Source organism: Rhinatrema bivittatum, chromosome 1 (assembly GCF_901001135.1).
Source record: "Rhinatrema bivittatum chromosome 1, aRhiBiv1.1, whole genome shotgun sequence".
Taxonomy (NCBI): domain Eukaryota; kingdom Metazoa; phylum Chordata; class Amphibia; order Gymnophiona; family Rhinatrematidae; genus Rhinatrema; species Rhinatrema bivittatum.
This window is the reverse complement of record NC_042615.1, coordinates 128506175-128525661: the sequence shown is the minus strand read 5'-3', so window position 1 is coordinate 128525661 and position 19487 is coordinate 128506175. Positions and strand designations below refer to the sequence as shown.

The window sequence follows — 19487 nt, the reverse complement described above, 5'->3', positions numbered from 1 at the left end:
CTACGGACTCCTGGGGGAACCGCGGACTTCCAGGGGTGAAGACACAGCTCCTCTTCTCAACTCTTCTTCCGCTTCCACCGTCGCCACAGTCTCCAGTGCCAAGGGTCAGCTGGTCACATCTTCTGCTCAGCCTTGCCACCCGACGGGAGAACCTTCGGACCTCCCTCCTAAGGAATTCCATCCTCCCGTCGACCCAAGGGTTCACAACCCAAGCTTAACAGGATAGATAGGTTCCGCGTTGTGTGGCACACACAATACAGAGCGCCTTCTCTTCTTCCCCCTCCTGAGATTCCTCTTTTGAGTCCTTCCAGACTCTGCCTTATCCCCAGGGTGAGACAAGAAAAATGTGCACTAAGAACTGGATGAGACCCATTCTGAGTGTTGGTAGTAGCAGTGAAGGAACTTTGGCTGCTGCATGTGGCAGCTAACGTAACTAACTGAGCTGGCTGGCTGGCTACAGCACACTGACTTCTTTTATATTACAATATTTTTGTTAATGTAGGTCTGCCTTGGACTTGAAAGGATTGCAAAACAGTGTATTACACTTATGTGAGTCCTCACTCAGTCTTCCTGTTGAACTGTGATCTTGAAAATACTGGGCGCATGCCACAGTATCATGTGGCATTATCATTTGTTTGAAGTACATCAGTTAACATATATGATATTTATTATTTTTACAATGCTTTGAGCTTCAATGGAAAAGCGATTCATGAATGAAATGAATAAATAAACATTGTAGCTGAAGCTGGATTCCTTTCTTCTCTGGGACCAGTATTGCGAATAGAACTCAGCCATATAGATTATTAAGTTTTGAATACCTTATACAATACAGGTGTGTGAGCTGATAGTTTTGACAGTCATTATCGGGTCCCCTCCTCCTTTTTCTCCATATTAAAACCTTGATATTTAGAGACTGATTTTCCCTCTGGCAGATGTTGAAATGAATGGATATACATTTCAGTTGATATGAGTTCACTTAGCTTGATAATTTGATAGAACAGTCTTTGATTTTCTTTCAGTGAAATTGCAGGTCAGGAATAGACATCAATATCCTGGATTAGATACTTAAGAAGCATTCAAGCACATTCTGTGTTCCAAGAGAATGTTTTTATGTTTTGATAAATTGCATTGGGAAATTCAAATTGACACTGAAGTTCAAGCCAAGAAAGTACCTGCCCTTTCACAAAATAGATGTAAATACAACAAGCAGTATTAGTGTTCAGGAGTTTTACAAATCTCAATGGTAAGGTAAAGTGTAAAAGAGGTTTTTATAGGCAGTTTGCAATAGGAAGACTTCTTGTAATCAAAATCCACTGTATTTGCAAAATATAAATTAGTGTTATAGGACAGCCCCTCTGATGAATTTGGCATAATATTTTGTGACTGCTCTTTCCACACTGAAACAAATAATTTTTAATCACTGAGATATAAAAATGAAATAAGTCCTTTAGTAGTACTAGTTTATACAGGATCAGTTTTATCATGGTTATGGTTATTTTGAAAAAACCCAAGCCAAAATATGAAACATTCATAGTACTTTACTATACTTGTAAAAGAGTCCGTAATAATGTCATTTGCATTGTGTTACTTAATGCAGATTATTCTTTCTGAAACTGGTGAGTGCATTGTTAACATGTTGGTAATTTTTAATTTCTGTTGTCCTTTTTTGGTCTTTTTTTTTGTTTTTCCTTGTGATCTTTCTGCCGTCTACAGGATCTCAACATTGGACCTATTTTCTGAGCCTTAACAATTTCAGGCTTTTTCTCCCATAACACTCAGGGCAGTCAACCAGAACTATCTGTCCTTAGGTCACCATCTACTACTGCAAACAAAAGGAGGGAATGCTTTCAGTGCCTCCTAGATAGCCCCCTTTGGGGCTGCTGACATGCTATCTGACAGTTCTTCTTCCTTTCTTTGTTTTCCAACAAAGAGGGTGGCATCAAACAAAGAGGAGCAAAACTTGAAATAAAGTTTTTACATTTACTGAGCGATTACTTAAGGATGTTTTACACTGCTTTATCAAAACATCAGTAGTATCTGATATCTAGATAAGTGTTAAAGGTTTGTACCATTTTTAATTTGCTTTGTAACCACTTGGAAGGTCAATTATGTTGCTATTTCTGTTTCTGTAAGGTACTACATAAAAGCAAAAAAACATATGTTAGGAGGTGTGTTTGTGTTTATTACAAAACAAATCTTCCTTTTTACGGTTGGTAAATTAGCAGAATTTACAGATTCAGATTTTCAGACACTAATTTATGCTGCATACAGTGGAAAGTGAGATTAAAATGGATTTATTTAACATAGCTTTGCACTGTCAACCTGCAAGGAGTTTTATAAGTTCTTTCATCTAGCCGGATTTTGTCTTTAACATAAAAAGTCACAGTAAAAGTTTTAAAACCTTTAATCTTTTAGTTAAGTCAGCTTACAGACTTGCAGCCAAACAGAAATCTAAATGGCCTTAGCAGCTAATGATTAATGTCATAATAGTAAACCTTTAGGGTTCTGTTTTCAAAAACAGAGCACAGGAAATGAAGGTTCCTTCAAAAGCAAGAGTGCTAGACTTCAGGCAAACTAACTTTGCTAAAATGGGGGAGTATCTCGAGGTGTAAGCTGGATGGGAACATTTAGGCGATATAGAAGCAGTGGTCATAACTAAAAGATGATATAAGGTCAACTAACTTTTTTGTTAGGAAAGTAAATACTGAGAAGCTGAAAAAGAGGCTGCTATGACTTTCTAAAGAAGTAGCTTGAAAGATAAGAAAAAAAAGTAAGCATATATAAACTACAAGAGATCAGAAAAAGAGGAATACAGGCAAAAACATATTGAAAAGCTAAGAGAAGCTGGGAAAGTAGTCAGGAATGCAAAGATGCAAGTGGAAGAAAAAATAACAAATACAGTAAAATGGGGAGGACAAGACTTTTCTGGTGGATTTTAAAACCCCTACATTTGCCGAAGACGGGAGAAATGTACGTGACTCAATGCAGTATGTGCCATGCAGATTTTAAAACCCTCGGGAGTATGCACATATCTTCCACTATGCACACAAACCATAAAATGTAAAAAGGGGCAGGACATGGGCAGGCCGAGTCTGTAAAATGAAGTCAGCATGTATTTACATGCACAGCGCGCACTGGGGTCCCCTACCGGGTAAGTTTACTTCTGCTATGGACGGTGTGTAAGTATGTAGCAAAGAAAAATAGGTTAGTCAGTGGGGTTTTAAGGGTCGGGAGCTAATAGGGTAAAAGGGAGACAAGATAGCAAGGGGATTAAGAAGAGTGAACTGGGAAAAAGGGCTATTGCATCAGCACACGTAGCTACTAAAATTCCCACCACTTTTGTGATCGAGACAACATTTATGCACACATGGGCATGTCAATATAAAATCGTGTACACATGTACACACGTATAGCCGATTTTATAACATGTGCACATATACGCTCATATACGCACACATGTTATAAAATCGCCACGTCCATGTGTGCGTGCTGGCAAATGCACACACGTGTGCGCCTGCGTGTGGGTCTTAAGAGTCACCTCTTTATTTTTAGTTATGTTAGTGATAGGAGGAATTGAAAACTGGCATTGTGAGATTTGAAGGAGAATGGTAAGAATATTTAGAGACTGACGAGTTTAAAAAAAAAAAGCAAAATTGTTTGACAAATAGTTCTTTTTTGTGTTTACTGTGGAAGGTCCAGAAGCAGGACCATATAAAACAAATACAAAATGGGATTGGAAGTGAAATAAAGTTCAATCAATTTTCCGAAAAGTGTGTTTGTGAGGAGCTAACTAAACTTAAAGTAGATAAAGTGAGGGGCCGGATGGGATATAACCAAGGATTTTAAGAGAAATTAAGATTTTCTGGCATCCCAACTGGCTGACCTTTTCAAATCTTCTTTAGAGTTGAGAGTAGTTCCGGAGGACTGAAGACAAGTGAATGTAATGAGGCTGGGAAATACGGGATGGTTAGTCTGACCTTTGTTATGAGCAAATTAATGGAATTGCTGCTAAATAGAAGATTTATTTATTTATTTATTTAATGTCTTTTTTTATACCGATAGCCGTTCACACATCGTATCGGTTTACAGTTAAACAGAAACCATTGGGCAGAACCCTTACATATAACATTGCAAACAGGTTAACTTTTGGGCAGGGCCCTTACATAAAATTGAGAACAGCAAAATCACTATATACATATCATCAAAACTATATACAAAAGATAAGTACATAAATAGCCGAGTCAAAGTACAAAATCGATAGGCATATGCACACGTGTGTGCATACAAATCGATAGGCATACAAGATAGGGCAGTTTCTGGAATCCAATGAATTACAAGATCCAAAGCAGCATGGTTTTACCAGAGGTAGGTCTTGTCAGATGAATCTGATCAATTTCTTTAATTGGGTGACCGGAGGATTGGATCAGAGGAGAGCACTAGATAGGGTATATTTGGATTTCAGTAAGGTCTTTGACACAGTTCTGCATAAGCAAATAAACTGAGTGCCCTTGGTATAGGCCCTAAAATAAGTGACAGGGTCAGAAACTGGTTGAGTGGGAGATGGAAAAGGGTAGTGATAAATGGAGTTCAGTAGAAGGACGTTACTAGCAGTGTGCTGAAGGGATTGGACCTTGGACCAGTTGTTTTCAACATTTTCATGAGCAACACTGAGGAAGGATTAACATGAAAGGTTTGTCATTTTGCCAGTTATATCAAAATCTGCACCCTTCCCATGAAGGTGGGGAGACTAGGACAATATATGAATTAAAAAAAAGATGTGATAGAATATTTTGGGCAGAGTGGCAGGGATTGTAAAACTGAATAGTTGGTGTGAATAGACAGACTAGATAGTCTGTAATGGTCTTTTTCTGCCATGATCTTTCTATAGTTTTGTTGGGAGGGGGGGTTCATGGGAGGGGAAGAGGAGAAATGTTTCTTGAACTCAGTTTTTCTAGATTCAGAAGAGACAGAGACTCAGTAAATATCTAGAGATATTTGTGATTTGTGTTTCTTTTCTCATGCTCACATTATACATTTGTTTTGATTTTGCTGATATTTTTGATGGCAATATCTGGGCCATGTAGTAGGAGCCACCTCCATAGGTACTCCCTATATAGACCCATAACTCTGTCCCTCACCTGTACAATATGTGCAAAAACTAATAAATCTTATTGGCTCCTAACAATAAGTTCCCAGCTCATTTCATCACTAACCCTGTCCCTCTCCTTTCTCCTTATATACTCTTCTTTTGCTATTATATTTTACCTTCTTTGTTTTGCATCCTCCTTTTTTGTCCCCTATGTCTGTCCCCACTCCGCAGCAGTAGTCTTCTAATTTTTCCAAGATTCATCAAGGAAGGAAAAGAGAAGAGAAAAATTATTAGCAGATTACTAGAGAAAGAAGATCACGCTAACCTAACAAAAATAAAACTAGTTTAAGGAAAACAAAAGAGATGATTAGACAGAGGTTGCACTCCAATGCAAAAGGTTTGATCCCCAAGCTGGGTCTTCTGCCCCCTGGGTTGACTGGGCATGTGGTGGAGGCAGTGTTCATAGCAGCTGGGGGAGGGGGGAAGAAGGTGTTATGATTGTCACTCATGGGTGACACCTAGTGGCCGTACTCGGAGCAGGAAATTGAATGGCTCCAAGCGAAGAACCACTGATGAAATGACTAGACAAGGTACACTGGGGTAGATTAAAACAGTGGAAAAATTCCTGGTATAGTCATGAATGTGAAGACAAAGCACCAGGATCTCGGCCCTGGCTTTGATTGGAGGATCAAAGGGTCAAAGGAGCAAGAGGAAACTGCTGAGTCAAAAAAAAAAAATTGGGACAGTAATATTTTCTGTGTTGAGGGCAGATACTAAATTGGCCAGTGTTAGCTGTGTTAACTCCAGTTGTATGCTACTCTTAAGATCCATGACAAATTTTTATATTCATTGGTCAACCTGAATATTCTTGGGTGTGAGCTTTTGCACACCACCTCATGCTGGCATTTCCTTTTTATTCTGGCTGCTAAAATGTTGAATTAATGACTATGTTAGTATTATCAAAATGTTTGCCTTATTGCTTATGGTCAGATACATTTATTTTATTTATTTATTTATTTTTAATTTTTATATACCGGAATTCCTGTATAAGATACAAATCAATCCGGTTTACATAGAACTGCAAATTGCCCTGGTCTTACAAGTCCGAACAGGGTTTATTACATGGAACTGTAACAATGAGTCTCCTTAAAACTATACAACTAACAGAAACAATGAGTCTTCGTGAACTATACAGATAACGTGTTATAACAGTGAGTCAGAATAAAACAACTTGGTAATAAATAAATATAAATTGCAGAACCTCAAATGTTTACATTTTAGGGTAAAAACATGGATAAGGCTTGTGGACTGGCTAGAGTAAATTCAATTTATCTATCATTTTAAAACATCTGAAAGAAACTTTGATTTGTCATTCTGCTAGATGCACACAGTCATGAAACTTGTAAGACTTTAGTATAATGAGAAAGCAAGTCTATTTGTGTTCCTTATCTCATTCTGCAGTTAAACACATTAAATCAAACGTTCTTTAATCTGTATTCAATAATGCATTGTATCACACTTTTTTCTAACTTTAAAGCAAAAGGTGAAAAATGTATTACAGATACTGTATTGTATAACATATGACTTTTTTCTCCTTCCAGGTGTGATTTCATACACAGAATATCTCTTCCTTTTATGTATATTAACAAGTAAGTATTTAAAATAAAATAATTATTCACTTTTTTTTTTTTTAAAGCTTAGTGTCTCAGCTCTAGTAGGTTTACATAATTCGGAATGTTCCTCTCACATGTATTATAGCACAAACAAAATGAGGATTGCCAGTGGACAATATGCTGTCATGAGGTAGAGCATATACATTATTCTATGGGAAACGCCTTTGCTTCCTGCCTGAAAAGCAAAGAGGAAGAAGAAGAAGAAGCAATAAATGAGACTAGAAGGGATTTGTATTGGTGTTGGGAATTGGCTAAGCAATCCCATTATCCTCCCTCCTACAATTTCTGGTTCTTTTTATTTTATGTAGTGTCAGTTTCTTCCTCCTCCTCCTCCTCCTCTTCCAGTAAGAGTGAGCAGGATCTGAATGAGGGTGGTTTATTGCATGTGGGTGTTCATTTTTATTTATTTATTTTTTTTTTTACTGGCCAAAAAGTGAATTGTATGAGGATTTTTGGTTTTCTCGCAACTTTTCCCTCTTTCATTGTTTACTGTTTTTCTGAAAATGTAGAAATGTATTTTAAAACATCACTGAAATGTACAAGCAACTGAGAATTATTTATGGTTTATAAATTTAGCCAGAAACTGGTGATGAGTGCTGTAAAATAAGCTCTTGGTTTTGAACAAAGTGAGTTGTGTTGTGTGCAGTATGCCCTTTTCAGCTTGACCTAGTTGAGTAATTTGGAGGATGTGATACCTTTTACTGAACCAGAAATATCTCGCCATATTACTTTTGTCCATTAAAACTCCAGGTTATACAGTTCCTACTGGACTTTACTATAGCAGCATACATTTGGATCCATTGATAAGCATGTAACTGATACTTTTTAAAATTAACTATTGCTTTGTAACCTTCTGGAACTCTTGGCTACAATTCTGCTGAAGAAGGATAAACATTTTTTAAAACAAAATAGACTGCTTTTTATTGTTTGCGCTGAATTAGATTGGCAAAAGCATCATCTTAGCGGCCAGTGTTCATTTTAGAAACATTGGAGGCAATTTATAAATGAGTTATACGCGTAAATGTAGCGCACTCTCATAGCAATTTTCAAAAGTCCGTTCCTTATCATCCCCCAGACCGGTTTAGACAAATGGGCTTTTCTCCCCTACCAGCAGATGGAGAGAAAGAAGAAAAACTTTACTGTACTGTTGATCCATAAGAAAGTATATCACCTGCAATTGCTCAGTATTCTCTGTCTCCAGCAGATGGTAAAGGTGCAAAACCTGCAGTAGGACTTTAGAGATGAAGATTTACTCCCAGGGCTTGCTTGGTAGGACCATTCCCCTGGTAGAGTAGGGGCAAGCAGAGGATTGGTGGCCCTTTTTAGACTTGTGCCCAGATGTTGAGAGGGTTTGATAGCCCATGGTACTGGCTCCCTTAGCCCTGATCCTCTTATCCCTCCCGCTAAAGGAGTCCCCTCTAGCCCCTGGATGAGCACTATGAAAGGAAAGTGATTAGTTTTGTTTTTCTTTCAGGGGTTCTTTGACTGTAAGGGTTTCTCCCTTTAAGACTCTAGCAAAATAATAATAATAATAATTGTGTGGCTGTCCACCGCTGGGACACCAACCAGAGCAGGGACTCAGTGGTGCTTCTGCTTGTGGTGCAGGCATTTGGGAGCACCAGGATTTGGCAGCAGAGGTGGAGAGGTGAGCCTGGGAAAGTTAGTTAATGTTTTCTTCCCACATGGTGCTGATGACATGGCAGCTCCTGCTGAGGTAAGAAGCTCTGCCTACCTTGTAGTGATTGCTGTTTAAGATTTCAATCCTCCAATTTAAGTGCTCAAGGTGTGGGCAGCAGGAAGGACTCACTGGAAGGCTCTATAGCTGCCACCGACAACAGAAAGGCTGCTAGTAAGGAGCAACAGCACCGGAGCTCTGATGCTGGCTCTGCAAGAGAATTATGCAGAGTGGAAACGCCAGCCATTTTGTTTTTTCCCGCATTGGAGAGGGAAGGCTTGAGAGGCTTTCTTTGTGTCACTTGTTCTGGTACCCATGGTTGGGAACATTGGTTGGGGGGGGGGGGGGGGAGAGAAAGAAGTTAAGTCTTCTACCTTCCCAGCCTGGGTGGAACAGGCTGAGATTTTTTTTTGTTTTCCTCAGGGTTTGAAGTTTAATTGCACAAAGACTTTGTTTTTGGTATTTTTCACTTTAGAAAAAAAAATGAAACAGAAGGAAAAGCTTAGGTTCTGTCAAGCCTGGGATTAATGACTCTAGAGGGGTCTTCAGTGATTTCTTCTTGTCCTAAACAGGGCTGTTTGGCTTTGCTTTAGGTTTCAGAAACTCCTGGGGAGGGGGGGGGGGGGATCCTGGTGGGAGCTGAACCAGGCCCTGAGGGCCTGACTGAAGAGGAGGATTTCAGAGTGATGTGTCTTTTTAGGATAGCTGATTTGACTGCCGTAATTGCCCATTCTCTTCTGAAGCTGGATATTAGAGAGAAAGAGGAACAATACCATTCTGTAAAGGGAGGATCCTATGTTAAGAGGGCTGGGAGAAGGGGGGGGGGGGGAAGGCCCACTTTCCCTTATGTCAAAACTGCAATGGCGGTTGTCTCTGTGGAAAGGAGATTTCCCAGCAACTGAGATGAAGATTGGCAAAGCCATGGCACAGCTGTTCTTATTGTCCGGGGAGTCCTCAGAGCATTCATACTGGTGTTTTCTACATGGAGGCAGCTGTTGATACTGCCCAGGACAGATTGAGAATTTCTCAAGAAGCCATTTGAGATCATAATTATTGTTTTGGCATTTTATGCTGTCCTGTGTGATGGCATGGGTATGCTTATGCCAAGTATAACTATTTTTGTATCCCTATTGCTGAAGATATTTTCTCGGAGTAAGAGGCAGAAAGACTCACAGTGGGGGCTGCTTTTAAGTCCAATGCCTTTTATGTTTACATTCAGAATGATTGGCATTTGTCTTAGTGATTAATAATTTTGGGGAGTTTCTGCTGAGAATGATCCTGACATAGCTGGTTAAATAGGCCCAACTGGTAAAGCATCTGGGGGAGTCTAATGCTCTTAGGGTACCCAGGGGTTATAGCCAAGAGGTCTTGAAAGACTTTCTTGAATCAGTCCAAGTCTTGAAATTTTGGATGCTTTTACATATGAAAGATTCCCATCAGTGGTATTCCAATGCGAAGGATTAGTCCTTTTGGGGAGGTTGCAGATTGACTAGAAAGGTGGCAGCCTGTTCTTCAAGGTCCTTTACAGGCTTACAAGGACATCTAGCAGGTCCATTTTTCACCTGTTCACTGATGGGGTACTTAGCCCAATTCTAAGGGCAAGGGTCTGGTTTTATGATGACTACACCAAGATGACAACGGATCAAGGGGTTCTTTCCATGGTCAGGAGTGGCCAGGCTGTTAAGTTGGCTCGCCCAGTAGTAGAGGCCTTCATGGTTTCTCCATGGAATTCAAAGATGAAGAAGGTTGTGATGCAGTCCACGTTCAGACATCTTATCTCTTTGGGTCATGGTAGTTCCAGTCCAAAAGGAAGAGAGAGGTCTAGGAAGCTATTCCATTTGCCTCGTGGAAACTGGAAAAAAAATGGCATATCCAGGCCCATCCTAGATCATAGGATAATAAGTGCATTTTTCTGCATGCCCACTTTCATATGATGACTCCGCGCTCAGGTATTGCAGCATTCAGAGCAGGAGAGTTCCTGGCATCCTGTGGCCTGTCGGATTTATATCTTCCAATGGTGCTCTGGGGAGCATTTTCAATTTTCGGCACTTCTGTTTGGTCCAGCAGCAGTGCCTTAGCAGTGTTCCACAGTGACTGTGTTAGTGTCAGCAACCTTGCAGAAGGAAGGTATTCTGATACACCCTGATGTGTTTGACTAGCTTATTAGGGCAAAGTTGAGAGAAGTTTGTCAACAGCCTATTCAAAAGGTGGTGCTAATGTTGCACTCTTTGGGGTGGGTCTTGAATGTTTTGCCAAGTGCCAGTTTCTTTCATTCCAGAATTTGGATTGCCTGGGGGGGGTGCATTTCAAGACAAGTGAAGGCAAGATGTTCTGTGCAGTGGATGGGATGCTGACATTGTGGGAAAAGATCTATAACTTGCTATGCTTCAGGATTTGCCTGGTAACTTGCCTGCCTGGTGCGAAGATGGCGGACCTGATGTGTTAGCTAGATAGGATGTTAGACAGTGCTGGGGAGGAACTGGCTGTCATGGTACATGTGGACACCAACAATATAGGAAAATCTGGGCGGGAGGTTCTAGAAGCCTAATTTAAGCTTTTAGGTATAAAGCTGAAATCCAGAACCTCCAGGTTAGCATTCTCTGAAATACTCCCTGTTCCACATGCAGGTCCCCAGAGGCAGGCAAAGCTCCGAAGTCTCAATACGTAGAAGAGATGATGGTACAGAGAAGAGGGATTCAGTTTTGTAAGGAACTGGACAACCTTTTGGAGAAGGAGGAATATTTTCTGAAAGGGGAAGGGGGAGTCTTTTCTGAAAGGATGAGCTCCACCTTAACCAGTGTGGAACCAGGCTGCTGGCATTAACCTTTAAAAAAGAAATAGAGAAGCTTTTAAACTAGAACAAAGGAGAAAGCTGACAGTCACTCAGCAGCGCGTGGTTCGGAGGAAGGTATCTTCGAAGGATACTAATAAAACAGGAGAATTAGGGCATTCTGCAGAGAGGTTCCAATAAAAGAAAAAGTAGTCCATGTGCCTGTGACGGAGTGTACCGACAATTTCCTCATTCTATCTTAAGGCGTCCGGTTCAAGGTTTTAACCCAGTCCTCAAGGCATAATGCCGTAAGGGATTCTGGATGAGGGGAGGTTCTCATCACCCTACCATAAGAACCCAGGCCTAGAAAGACTTAGGGAGACCCCAGGGAGCTGGATAGGACCTCAAAATACACTGAGATGGGGGACGTTTACCTATTAGTTTTGCCTGATGCAAGGTGAGCTACTATCTTGATTCTTGATTTTTGAAGCACTGTAAATAAATATCTGCACCATAACTAAGTTGGTCCAGTCTTATTATATTCTAGAACTATTACTGTAGCCACAGGGCCGAATATGCTCCACGTAGTGTCAGTTTGGTGATTTTTTTTTTTTTGCTTAAACGGGAAGCACAAGAAAAAGCCCACAGCCTCCAAGAAGGAAAAGAAAAACTGCTTGCAGAGTTTTTTCCTGGGGCCTTATGACTTCAATTTCTACTAATTCAGGCCAAGAAGACTATCCCTGCCTGGGCAGACAGGGGGTCAAGTAGTAAGTTAGGGCTGGACAGGTCAGACAGTGTTTTTTGTTTTCTCTGTCTCGTATAAACTATCTGTTTGGGAGCTGGCCCCAAAGGGAGATAAAATGGAGCAGGTAGTACAGGTTCTGGCTACAGGACATCAACAGTTGCAAAACGCTGTACAAACACAAATAGATAAACAGCAGCGACTACAAAACCAATTAATACAACAAGGCGCAGTCTTAACTCAGCTAGCTGAGGCCCTGCAATTAGCTGTGTCCAGAATACCTCACGCAACTTCACCTTCATATATCCTTTTTAAGATGAAAGGACGAGAGGACCCAGAGGTCTTTCTAAAGAATTTTGAACTGACTGCCTGCCTCTCAGCCTAGCCAGAGACCAGCTGGACAACTTATTTGGCTAATTTGCTCACCGGCAAGAGTCAAGCGGCGATCCAGGCTGCCAATCAGATGGGATGGCTTCCTATGAGGATGTCAAGGCTGTTATACTACAGAGAGCGGGATACTCCCCAGAATACTATTGGCAGCAGTACAGATGGGCGGCCCTACAGCCCAAGGAGAGCCCCAGAAACCTCTTTCATTGTTTGCAAGATGCTGGCTGGAAGTGGTTCCAGCCGGAAGCAAGATCAGAACTGGAAGAGGCTCATCAAATTCTGATGGAGAAGTTCCTACTTGGTCTGGATCAGCCAATGTGGTATTGGATCTGTTAACACACCAGGCTCACCCTCGAGAGAGTCCTGGAAGTGGCAGAAGCCTTCCACCAGGCACAGTCAATGCCCGCCGGCATAAGAGGGCTTAGAGAGACAACCCATAACAATTCCCTGGCATGGTGCAAAGGATAGAGGATCTCAGCATTGAACTTCCATATCTGGTTTCCAGACACCAATCTCATCTACATGTTTTAACTGTGGACAGAAAGGACCCTTGGCAAGCGACTGTTAGTATAGCTGAAGCAAACCTATGGATGTGTGCCTGGTGACCCAGCCAATGCCCAAGGAAGAAGTACACATATTTTAAAATAACGTGTTGAAGCAGGAATGACCCGCAACCTGGGGAAAAAAAGGGGAATCCAGAGAGGCAGGAGCAACCCAGAAACAGGGCATTGCAAACCCTCTCTTTTTGTGTCCTTTGTGCAAAGAATGGGCATGAAAAAGAGCACTGTCCATATAGGCAGCCAGAAACCAAAGAGTCTTTAAGTGAACCAGGGAGGGCAGAAATCTGATTGGCCCTATAGGAGTGTGTTTTCTGTAAAACAGAAGGTCATTCAAAGGAAGAATGTTCTCGGCTTGAGTACCTGGAGTTCGAACGCCAGTTAGCAGAACAATGTGACAAGAAGCAAAGAATAAAGACAGAGCCCCATTATATTAATTGCATGTGGGAAAACGCTTGGTATCACAAGCTGTCAAAACTCCAAAGCTGCAATTTTGTGGGTGTCCTGTGTGCAAAATGTAAGGACTTTATAATCCAGATGAAACTGGAGTGATCCTCTATCCAGGCCTTGGTAAATTCCAGCTGTAGCAAAATGCTCGTTCGCCAGGTCTTACTATTTCAAGGACATACTAATGATAAGAAAATAGAGACAATAACTTATACATGGGGTTGAACAAAAGTGTCCAACTTTCCATATCCTCTTGACGATTGCCACAGGACAAGCCGTGTTAGAAGCAGCTTTCCTCTCTGAGCTTCCATACCCAGTAGTCCTGATTCGAGATTATCCCCATTTTGCAACCTTATGGAGACAACTCATGAGTGTTGGGGACAATACAGCCAGAGGGGGGAGGCACTTGTGACAAAGCAGAGGTGTGCCCTGGGCACGTCTGGATGATCGACCTAACAAGGCAGAGCTAAGGAGGAGGATATTTTATGGAGTGTACCAATAACTCCCTCATTTTACCTTAAGGAGCACGGTTCAAGGTTTTAGCCCAGTCCTCCTTAAGGCAGAATGTCACAAGGGATTCTGGGTGAAGGGAGGTTTCCTTCACCCTACCATAAGAACCCAGGCTTAGAAAGGCCCCAGGGAGCTGGGTAAGAGTTAAAGGGGCTCTTAGGGAAGATAAGGCCATTGTGAAAAGACTAAATTAATTCTTTGCTTCCATGGTTACTAATGAGGATGTTGTGGAGATACCAGTTCCGGAGATGGTTTTCAAGGGTAATGATTCGGATGAACTGAACCAAATCACGGTGAACCTGAAAGATGTAGTAGGCCAGATTGACAGACTAAAGAGTAGCAAATCACCAGGACATGATGGTATACATCCCAGGGTTCTGAAAAAAATGAAAAATGAAATTTCAGACCTATTAGTTAGAATTTGTAACTTATCATTGAAATCGTCCCTTGTACCTGAAGCCTGGAAAGTGGCTAATGTAACTCCGATATTTAAAAAGGGCTGCAGGGGTGAGCCAGGAAATTATAGACTGGTGAGTCTGACTTCAGTGCTGGGGAAAAATCATGGGAACTATTCTAAAGAACAAAATCATAGTACACATAGATAGACATGGTTTAATGGGACACAGCAAGCATGGATTTACCCAAGGGTAGTCTTGCCTCACAAATCTGCTACATTTTTTTTGGAAGGTTTAATAAGCATGTGGATAAAGGTAAACTGATAGTTGTAGTGTATTTGGATTTTCAGAAGGCATTTGACAAAGTCCTTTATGAGAGGCTTCTATGAAAACTAAAATGTTAGGGATAGGAGGCGATGTCCTTTTGTGGACTGCAAACTGAGTAAAAGGAAACAGAGTAGGATTAAATAGTTTTCTCAGTGGAGAAAGGTAAACTGTGGAGTGACTCAGAGATCATTATAAATGATCTAGAAAGGAATACGATGAGTGAGGTGATCATATTTACAGATAAGACAAAATTATTCAGAGTAGTTAAATCACAAGCGGATTGTGATAAATTGCAGGAGGACCTTGCGAGTTTGTAAGATTGGCAGTCCAAATGATAGATGAAATTTAATGTGGACAAGTGCAAGGTGATGCATATAGTGAAAAATAACCCATACTGTAGTTACATGGTGTTAGATTCCGTATTAGGAGCTACCACCCAGGAAACAGATCTAGGCGTCATAGTGGATAATACATTGAAATCATCGGCTCACTGTGCTGCGGTGGTAAAAAAAAAAAAAAAAAGCAAACAATGGGGGTCATTTTCAAAGGCTTATCGCATGCGATAAGCCTCTATCGCATGCGAAAAGGCCCTTTTCGCGTGCGATAGCATGCTGGGGGCGGAGTCGGGGTGGCAAGGGGAGGAGTTGGGGCAGCAAGGGGAGGAGTCAGGGCGGCGATAAGGTTAGTAACCTTTCACGGTGGCGCTATTGGGTGCGAAAGCCGGCAGCGAAAAAAACGCAGGCCTGCCCTCCCCCTTCGCCCCTCCGCCCCCCTTTTTTCGCTGGATTCACCATTCTGTGATACAATGGTGAATCCAGACCAATGTTAGGAATTATTAGGAAGGGAATAGTGAATAATACTGAGGATGAACCTAATGCCAATGTTTTGCTCTGTGCAGAGACCGCAACTTGAATAATATATACAGTTCTGGTCACCGCATCTCAAAAAATATATAATTGCACTGGAGAATGTACAGAGAAGGGCGATCAAAATGATAAAAAGATGGATCAGCTCCCCTATAAGGAAAGGCTAAAGAGGATAGGGCTGTTCAGCTTGAGGCACTTGCCTGCGGAAGAGGTTCCATAAGCCCATTAGTTGTTTGACCACAGCTGGCGCGATTCTCTTCCCATTTCCATGGCACCCACTTCTGACATGATCAAGGCGACTGTAATGGAGGGGGCTGGAAGTTCGATCACATCGCAGCATTCACTTTCAATTTTGTTCCCGAAAGAAGCACAAGCAGTGAATGTGGTGGCGTCTCTGACTTCTTCTCCAGCTTCTTTGGATTTCAGGCAGTTGGTGGATGGTGTGGGCACTTTCCCAGCTGATTTGCCCTAGGTGAGTCCAAGTATTCCTCCTTGTGACTCTTGTGATTCCAGCTCGTCCGGCAGTTGTAAATCTAGATTTCCTTTGGGAATTAATGACAGGCCTTGGGAAGTCCATTAATGCTTGCACTACCAAAATAGATGCTTTTTCATCCAGATTTGAACATTTGGTTATAAATAAGGAGGGTCAAGGTGCTGCCATTAATTCTAAAGTTCCTGCTATTGAGGATGAGTTAAAGGGCATTCAGTCTTTTAATGTAGCAATGGTTAGAGACCATAATTCGCTTTCAAGAAGGATAGAATATCTTGAAAATTATACCAGACATTTGAACCTGTGATTTCATAATTTTCCTAAGCTTTTGGGGGAAACTCTGGAAGTGACTTTGAAAAGATAATTTTTGGAAATTCTGAATTTTCTACCTGATCAATTACCTTGGGTTATTGTTTTTGCTTAAAAATACCTCTGCTGTTTCTAATTATATCTTGCATGATTTAACTAATTTCTTTTTTTTTAATTTATATTTTAATCATTTTTAAACAAACTTTAACATTTGCAAAAAATAAAGAAATATTCTGTGTACAAAGCAAAAATACATCAATACAAATTATCATCATATAACAACTCACATGTACATGTACATCAGAACCTTAGTCCCCATCATGGGAGGAATTAATAAAGAAAATAGGTATTATTTGTAATTTAACAAACAGTTATGAGTACTCTACTTTTACTATGCAGTTCTCTACCTCAATCTGGTTCTTTATCCATCAAAAAGGTCTCAAGATGACCAGGTTCTTGGAATACAAACTTATTTTTTTGATATACCAGTGAACATTTGCAAGGGAATCTCAGAAAGAAACTTGCCCCAAGGGAGATTACCCTTGGTTTCAGTATTAGAAATTGTTTCCTTCTAAGTTGAGTGTTGCAGGAAATGTCAGGGAAGATTTGAATCTTTTGGCCGCAAAATAGAAAATCTTTGTTTTTAAAGTATTTCTGCAGTGTTAGAGCTTTATCTCTTTCCCTGCAGAACGAGACCAAAAGAGTCGCTCTTTCTGGATATCATCTATTGAAGCCTCAAGAAAAGAAGTCAAGTTCGGAGATTCCCTTTGAACTATATCCATATCTTCCATTTCTTCTTTAGACCTAATCTTTGTTTTGGGAATATAATATATTTTTGAGATACTCTTTCCCTCTATTGAAGAGATAGAGAGTATTTCAGATAGGTGTTTTTTAAATAATTCAATAGGGGTCAAAAGTCTAGAAACGGGAAAATTCAATAGTCTAAGATTTTTCATCCTATTCATATTATCTAAATTTTCCAGTTGTCTATGCATCATCAAGCTATCTTTTATAAAGGAAGTATTTGAGGTATGTAAAGATGACAATTGGGCAGTTACCATTTTGGAAGCTTCATCTAATTGGTTTAAACATGTTTCAGTTTTCCTATTTCATTCTTAATTTCTGATGTAACATTATTAAACTGAAATAGAATTTGTCAAGCATTTTTGCATATTCAGCAAAACCTTCCAAACATCCCCCAAAGTTACTTTTTGCGGATCAATTATTTCAGATATAAAATTTACATCCTGTGTGGGGACTGATGTGGTCTGACAAGCAGATTCCATCTGAACCCTATCTCTAACTATTCCCTATCAGGAATCGTTTCCATTACATTTAATACAGTAGTTTGGGGTTTTGTTTCCAATTCACCCAATTGTACTTGAGGTAGCTGCACTAAACCTGGGCTTTCTGGGGATCCTGAGGCAAATGAAATATCCGGAATAGAATTCCTGGCAGACTGGCTTACCCTACGTGCCACATGGAAGTCCATTGGTCCTCTAACCATTGGTGTACGCGGCGACGAAGTCAAAGGCTTAGATTTCCTTTTTCTACCCATAAATGGGTAACTAAAGGAAACAGAAAATTTTTAAGGAGAGGTGCGGCTGCGCAGCGCAGCCCTCCAGAATTTATCAGGCGGTCCAGCCCCACTCGATGACGTCACTGGGGTCACGCTACCAGCGGTTATGGATCAAATGAGCTCCCGGGCTCTAGAAAGGAGCCCCGTCTCAGTCCCGCGGCTATTCCTGTCTCCTGAGAGGTGACTCACACGCGACTCCTCCCGAATTAACTAATTTCTTAGAGAATTCTACTGTTGAAGTTATTGAACATAGAACTTTATTAGGTTTTTTTTTTTGCTTCCTCTCAGGATTAAAATAAAGTAATACAGAAGTATTTTAGGAATATTTCAGAATTATTTTATGTTCAGGTAGATAGAATTTTATCTGGTTTACCTTGGGTAACACTAGATCAACCTAGAAGTTTCCTTGCCCTTCAGCAAGAGGCCATTGCTTTAGGTTGTTCCTTTATGCTTTGCTATCCTTGTAGATGTGTTATCACATTGAATAAAGATTGTTTTATATTTTTCTTTCCTGAACAAATGAAAGAGTTATTGGAATCTAGAGTACCTGTAACATCTTCTCCAGTGTCTACCTAAGAGGGCATTAGTATTTTGCTGTTACTACATGCTTCCTTGTTTCTAATGTGATATAGTTCTTTATTTCTCCCTGAGATTGATTTCCATCTCCTTCTAAATTGTTAGTTTTTTATATGGATATAGATGTTTTATGTTTGTTCTTTATTTCAAAGATGTATTATGAATGTATTTCTCATGTAGTATTCCATATATTTCCTTGGCAGAGTGTAATGCTTTGTTAATTTTCTAAAATTCAATAAATAAAAAGTAAAAATAGACATTTTTTACATGAAAGTGAAAATACACATGTATATAGAACTACAGAATGGGCCGAATTTTAAGACCTACAGACTGGCGTAGATTTGTGTGCGCAACCCGGCGCACACAAATCGACGCCTGATTTTATAACATGCACGTGCAGCCTCACGTATGTTATAAAATCTGGGGTTGGCGCGTGCAAGGTGCACACTTGTGCACCTTGCATGCGCCGATCCCTAGGGGAGCCCCGATGGCTTTCCCTGTTCCTTCCGCCTCCCCCCACTTTCCCCTCTCTTCCCCTACCTAACTCACCCCCCAGCCCTATCTAAAAAAAACCCTTAATTTTGTTAAATAAGTTGCGCCTGCCTCTGGGCAGGCGTAGGTTGCGCGCGCCAGCTGAGTGCCGGTGCGTGATCCCCCGGCACACCAACTGTACTGGAGGCCTCAGTCCCGCCCCCACCCCGCCCCTGTACCGCCCCGCCCCACCCACTCCCCGCCCCTTTTTTCAAGCCCCAGGATCTGTATTGCGACCCAGTTTTTTAGAATAAATATTAATTTTTGTTGACTTTTTGTAAAATTAGGATTGTACATAAAGCTTAAATGAAGTATTTTCATGGGCAAAATTTTTCTTTCACTTGGTACCATGTATATCAGTGTTGCTTCCATAACTCTAGAGTGATTGTAAAACAAATTTTACGCAGTTTTTCAATAGTTTAATTTAGAAACAGAATAATAATTATTTTACTCTGAAAAAGATTGTTAAACTTCACATCTTGTTTATAATTTTATTTCAGACTGAATTTTGACAGAGAATAATTATAGTATAGTATATTATGTCAGTAGTTGCATTTAAACTGA

At 40.6% G+C, this 19487-nt stretch overlaps 1 protein-coding gene across 1 annotated transcript in view; it reads left to right on the top strand.

Moving 5' to 3' along the window:
- The window catches only part of MICU3 (mitochondrial calcium uptake family member 3), a 378395-nt gene that overhangs the window by 163911 nt on the left and 194997 nt on the right, over positions 1–19487 (top strand). Inside the window, exon 5 of the mRNA XM_029587156.1 lies at positions 6691–6738. Within this exon, the coding sequence (XP_029443016.1) occupies positions 6691–6738 (48 nt within the window). The remainder of the gene's footprint in view (positions 1–6690; positions 6739–19487) is intronic.